At 35.5% G+C, this 6,836-nt stretch overlaps 1 protein-coding gene across 1 annotated transcript in view; it reads right to left on the reverse strand.

The window, feature by feature from the left end:
• Window positions 1-6,836, reverse strand: part of LOC104392188 (multidrug resistance protein 1-like) — a 39,447-nt gene that overhangs the window by 21,537 nt on the left and 11,074 nt on the right. The window contains exons 9-13 of the mRNA XM_010001554.1: window positions 5,277-5,390; window positions 4,199-4,309; window positions 1,514-1,639; window positions 1,123-1,326; window positions 558-728 (exon numbers count right to left, since the gene is read on the reverse strand). Of these exons, the coding sequence (XP_009999856.1) occupies window positions 558-728; window positions 1,123-1,326; window positions 1,514-1,639; window positions 4,199-4,309; window positions 5,277-5,390 (726 nt within the window). The remainder of the gene's footprint in view (window positions 1-557; window positions 729-1,122; window positions 1,327-1,513; window positions 1,640-4,198; window positions 4,310-5,276; window positions 5,391-6,836) is intronic.

Raw genomic sequence — 6,836 nt, forward strand, 5'->3', positions numbered from 1 at the left:
CAGCAGGAAGCATTACAGTACTCCAGCAGAATCCAACTGAGTAAATTCAGAATACCATTTGGGGGCTCAGCACAAGTATAAATATAGAGATTCCTGAGTTGCACCAGAGGTCAGCTGTTCATTAGTGAGACTACCCTACACTAGGAAAAATCAAGCACCTAGAAATATTAATCTTGACTGAAGCTAATTGGAGTGTTTCCTACGAAGTCACTGGTACAATCACTTATGACTTGCTGGTAACAGTTACCTTCCTTGTCTGTCAGGTTTCAACACAAGTTAATCAAGTAGACTACTGACAACAAAATGCATGTCTTTAAGACAGATGATTGTAGAGGATGGTATTTACACAAAGAAAATGAAGAAAATCTTGACACAAGATTCCTCTCTGTAGTACCTGCAGGATGTAAACAATTCTCTGCATAAAGGTAATTTGAAAAATTCACATTTAACTTCTGTGCTTTATGGGTATCTTTTGCAGCTCTTTCAATAAATGTCTGGGAAAAAAACCATAAATATTAGGCTCCTGCTTACCTGCTTAATTTTAGAATACTACTGACCTTGTCCAGTGCTGCCTGCACAACTGATTCACTCTCAGTATCCAAAGCTGATGTTGCCTCATCAAGCAGAAGAATTTTAGGATTGCGAACCAGAGCTCGGGCAATTGCTATTCTTTGCTTCTGGCCTCCACTCAGCTGTGCTCCTCTTTCTCCAACCACAGTTTCAAACTTCTACAAGACAACCACACACATCCTCACAACACTCAGTGGCACAGCCCTTTCACCAAAGGAAGGCAGTGCAAAGAAATGGCATGTCTGTGTCAGTAGCCCCACCAGCTTCTTCTCCTTCCTTTGAAACACTACAGCAAAAACAACACTTGAATACACCTGCCTAACCTTTTGTGTCCCTACAATTCTAGTAGTGCTCCAAATACTCATCAAGCCATGAATTAAAGAATTAAAATTAACATTATCTCAGAACATTATCTCAGAAGCTCTGCATAGCTCTGCATATTCACAGCTCTGGGAAGCAGCTGCTTCTGCTTACAAGAATGCCTGCTAAGGAACCATTTGTCACAAGAAGGTTTAGGATAAATAATTTCAGTAGGACAGCTGCTTTGCTTACATTGGGTAGCTTCATGATGAAGTCATAAGCATTTGCTTCCTTGGTAGCTTTTTCAATCTCCTCCATGGTGACATCCTCACGGCCATAACGAATGTTTTCTGCAATAGTAGTAGCAAAGAGCACGGGCTCCTGATTCACCACACCAATGATCTCCCGCAGATATCTTATATTTAGGGTCTTAATATCCTGCCCATCAATGGAAACCTAAACAAAAGGAAGCAGGCAAAAACACTTGACCAAGTGTTTTGATCAGGGACTCTCTCTTCCCCAGGTTGGCATTTGCCTTTTAGGGGAGACTTTACCATGTCATTGGAACAAGGGCAGTGAGGCCAGAACCAGTCTTTTAACAGCTGTGACAAACAGAGCAGTCATCTCACTGGAAGTATCTTACCATGCCTTCCTTGGGATCATAAAACCTCTGGATGAGCTGAACAGTTGTACTTTTCCCACAGCCACTGCCACCAACCAGAGCCACTGTCTGGCCACAAGAAATGTTGAGATTCAAGCCCTTCAGTATCTGTGCATATAAGAAAGGGGACCAAAAAAATATCCATATGTAAAAATGTCAGTGTAAATCTGAAGCAGCCCTAAAGACTACAATAAAATACCCTTCATATTTATAGCAGAATCTGCTACAAAATAAAATGTATAAACATAATAGATTAAATTTTGAGCTAAAAGATTAAATTTTTTAGCTTAATTTTCTTCATATTTACATCATAATTGGTCCAATCTCAGTGTCTTTTAAAACATACTTCACAATTATCAATAACACGAACTAAAAAAATTGCAGTATTCCCTTACTACCCATAGCTAAAATATAAAAACAATATAATGCAATATTTCTGTATTATTTTGCCTCACCTTTAACTCACCATGCAGACTACAGTAAAACTACTGTACAGCAAAAGTCACAGTTGACAGTGACAGAATATACCCTCATTGCTTTGGAAGGAAGGTAATTTTCCTAACCTTGAAGTATCCCTAGTTTTTCTGCTGCTGATTTGAATTGCTGATGGAGCTACTTTACAACTGTAACATTTCATTGCACAATATATTTAAATATTTTCATACTAGTCGGCATAAAATCTAACATTTCACAACCATGGAAAATACAAAGTTTTGCCTTCCTTGGGACTCTCACAACAGGTAAAATGTAGCTTGTTGTTGCCATGTGATTGCTCTCTCATTTTATTTTCAATAATATAACCTGTACTGGGCTGTGTAGTGGAGCTAGAGAACAGACACACAGTTAGCATGACAATCCCATGTATATTAAATTTTGCCCACCTTTGTTATTAACCAGATCACCTGAGCGGTAAGAAGACACAACAATAGAAAAAAAAAAGTAATAAAGTAGTTTTGTTTCTACATTAGACAGACAAAAGGTGTCCAGGAGTCTGTACAGCTTGTGTGACTTTGTACAAGTTCTGTGGTTGGAAACGTACATTGAAATGGAGAAAAGAATATTTTTTGCAAATCAGTCTTCTAAAAAGTCTAGACTGCAATGAACTATGCAGACCTGAACTTCAGCATCTGCTTCAGAGCTAAGGGCATTTTTTCCATTCTAAATGTACAGCCATGCACTGATATGTTCCAATACTATCCAATTTGCTTCCCAACACCTTGCAGTCCTGTGTCCTTGTCACCATCTCTGTCTTCCTAAATTTCTACCCTTGGCACTACTGCTGCCTCTTCACTTTTAGAACCAGTATTTTTGTGCTTTACAAATGAAATACATCTCACTGTTGGGAAAAAAAAGCAGACATATAATAACTTCCACTATGTCTTATTTTGCAGTAATATTTTTGGATCAAAACAAAAAGTCCAACATAAGTAATAACAATTGAAAAGTGTATGAAGCAGCCTTATTTAGTCTTCTTGTCATAATGCTACAGAGCATTTAGTCTAGAGACCCTGTACAGAATGACACAACTAAATCTAATGTAAAAAAAGTAGCAAATTTAAGTTTATTTAGATCAGGTAGATTATCACAGATTTCAGTGGACTAACAATTTAAAGCAAACAGAGGAGAGTAAGGACAGCAAATAAACCAGTCTAGTGAGATAGGAAGTAACTTGTAGTCTTCATCATGCCTGTCAGTACTTTGCTGCACTTAAATGTGCTGAATAGATGAGTTAACTTAAAAGTTAGGTAGATTAAACTTAGGCAGAAGTTAATTACGCTGAGTTATTTGACCTCTTCATGTTTCTCTTTACCATAATGCTGTTTGGTGCAGCCATGACTTCCTACAATTTTTATCTATGAAAACGGGGGAAAAATCTCTTGTTGTATGATACCTAATAAACTTTTTAAATTATCCCCTGAGATTGAGAGTTGTCTTTTCATTTATATTTCTATATGATGAAAAATTAAGCATATTCATTTATTTTACTTTATCGATAGAAAGAAAATGGAAATATTTAACATATATATGAGTAAAAATGGCTTAAAAAAGAAAACTCTCTGCCTTTCCTTTCTGCCTATTCAACATAAGAAAGATCCTTAGTAAGATCAGTGATGTACCTTCAAGGTAGAGAAGAAAATAGTTACATGGTGCAAAGACACTCATTATTAAAGTATTTTCAGAAATTGTTCAAATGTCTTCCACCTGCACTGTACTATGACTCTAGATTAATGACTGTGCTTTAAAAGGCAAACTTTTTCTGTTACAGATTCTGATCTCTACTCCATATATAACAAAACCTTGACTGGATCATCTTTTAATTAGTTGAGATAGTTTTAACAGAGCTGCATTGCAAGTCCATTTGAAACACACTTTCTCATTATTATTACTGTATGCAAACACCTGGGTTAGATATATAAATTATGATAGCAACAAATCTTTACATTTTATTGCATAGCCAAACTGACTACAGCTTTAGATGGAAAATTATTCAGAAAACTTGTTTAGCTAAGGAGTAAATAATTCTAGCTAAAATCATTGTGGTGGCAAGATGGTTTTACATAAATTAGATAATCAACTTGATTGGTTATTTTATTTTTTTAATTACTTAAAAAAAATAAATTATCCACATGCTTAACTGTAATATGTATAAAATTTCATTTACAATACCTCAACTTCTGGTCTGGATGGATAATTGAAGTAAACATTTTGGAATTCGATGTTCCCTTTTATGTGGTCTGGTTTGTGACCTGTCTCTGAATAACTGTCAATTTGAGGTTCCTGTGCAAAATAAAATAATAATAAAGAAACCAGCAACCTTATTTCCTTTTTCTTTTTTTTCATAAAATAGTCCCACTGTGCACTGTTACTCTGCATTATTATTAGATATAATTTTGTAGGTGAGATTTCTGAAATGTGTAATTGCATTATGTTTTGGTGTCTCATTACTACATTGATGATTTGCTCATGCAAGACTATGTCTCCATGAATGTCTCCATTTAAGCTTTTGTGTGAATGTACTACCTTGTCCTTAAGACTGTACCCAGAGCTACCCATAATTTGAGATTCATTTCAATTACTGGTAACTAACTCGAACAGATCATCTCTAATGATCTTTTCACAGGCTGTTTATTCATAGCTTTGCCTTTTCTGCAGAAACAATTTGTGTGAGAAAGAGCCAATTCACTGACCATTAAGCACAACAGAGTTCATACCTATCAGTTGTTTTGTTTCAATCCAGGGTGGGTCTAGAACTTGAAGTAAATCTTAACAATTATCCAAAACACAGAATTGCACCTCATAGAGCTTTATCACCTAGCAAAACCACAGCTTCTCTGATTTCAGACTCTCTTGGCAACTGAAGTACATATCCACGTTATGAGGTTGTGTTTTCTACAGTTGCCAACATGCAGGTGGAGCTGCTGCTACCTTGAAACCTATGCTTATAGTCCTACACCAGCTGTAATCCCGTATCTATATAGCATCATGGACACTCCCTTCATGATAAAAGCATTAGAGGATAACTCCAACATCAAGTGATTCACAGATCCAGTATTTTACCTTTGAAGAACTCTAGAAGATAAAGAACTGACTAATAATTACACATTCTATCTGCTTTTGTGTTTACATGTCTGTTTAATTTTTCACACTGTTATTTACTCTCCCTAATTTTGTATCCATAAATAGTGTCTGTACTTTGAAAAGGTTTTCTAAATTTTGTAATGAGATTGAGGGCAAAGATACTCACATTGTCTATGATATTAAAGACTGCATAGGCAGCTCCTCTTGCACTAGCAAATGCCTCTATGCTTGGAGCAGTCTGTCCAATACTGAAAGCTCCAATCAATACAGAGAAAAAGACCTGAAAGAAATAGTTTATGTGACATACATAATTTCTTACTTAAGCAGAGAATTACACTTATTTATTTACATTCGATGTCTTTGGGTCGGGAGGCTCCATGCCTGTTAATGCAAGTTGAAGGAATCCGGAATTAAAGAAGAAAATGAAAATATCTGTCTTAAAAAGAGAGAGATTAAGAAAACATTAAGAAAAGAGCTTTTTAAGATTGAGCTGAGAAATCAGTTCATGCACAATGTGAATGGTGCATATATATTGATAAGAAGTTAAAAAGTGACTGAGACCTACAAAACCTATGCCAAAAGCCATTTAACAGCACTTGGTGTCTCAGGATTTATTGTACTAATTAATTCTTTAGCAAAAGATATTCCAAAGACCAGAAAGTATATTGCATAGCTTACAATGAAACAAAGACAGATATGCAAAGGACTCTCTGCTTTCAAAGGGACAGTGAAATAGAAGTATTAAAATACAGTTTCTCCATCACAGAGTAATACAGGGTCCCTCTGCTGGAATGAAAGAGAGTGAGTTCAAGCAAACAAGAAAAAAAAAAAAATATTTTCTCTCCTCAGAGAAGCATAGTTTATTGCGTTCAGATAGTAGCAAAACAAAAGCAATAAAACCTGCTCAAACAGGGTTCATAATAATAGCCTTCAGAGCAAGGGCAAAGAGCAAAGGTTCAGAGCAAAGGTTCATCACATCCATATTTTCTTCAACAGTGGTCATTCAGAGATGTGATGCCTTATAAGGGAACACCCTCCCATTCATGTTAGAAAAACACCATTTAAATGAACTACAACATAGACAGCAGAAACTGCAGATACTTTAAACTGAAAAAATTACATACAAGGGCATAAACCTCACTGATATGTTCTGTATGTCTGTCTGCCTTTTTAAAAAGAAGGCAGGTTTGAAAGAGCCAGTGACATATACCAGAGCCAGTTTTCACAAACTTCAGTGATTCATAAATAAAACAAAACAAGTAGTTAAAAAATACATATATATGGTCTCCTGGCTGGTTTTCATCATAGTTAACAAAGTTACTCTTCTTACCATATTTGTTTGGTAACTCATGCAAAATTACAGTCAAGAGAAGAATTTAAGATATGACTTACAAGTCCAAAATATAAGAAAAGTATCAATAAAATTATCTACTCACACCACACAACAGCTAAGTAAAAATTACTTGCTTCTGCATGCTGAAAATATATTCAGCCCCACAAATCTGAAAACAAATGGCAACTAGGAAGGGTACTATACTGGTTTTGACTGAATTGTTTCTATAGCAGATTTTATGGAAGTCAAATAAGACATAGAAACTGTTGTAACTATATGTTTTATTTGACTTGATGTAGATTTTTAGGTACTCTAGAAACAACATGTAGACTTTTGTGGTGAGAATTGTTTTGTTAAGAAAAAAAGATGGTATTTTGATGATTCTGTCACATC

This window comes from Chaetura pelagica, unplaced genomic scaffold (assembly GCF_000747805.2).
Source record: "Chaetura pelagica isolate M959 unplaced genomic scaffold, ChaPel_1.0 scaffold127, whole genome shotgun sequence".
NCBI lineage: Eukaryota > Metazoa > Chordata > Aves > Apodiformes > Apodidae > Chaetura > Chaetura pelagica.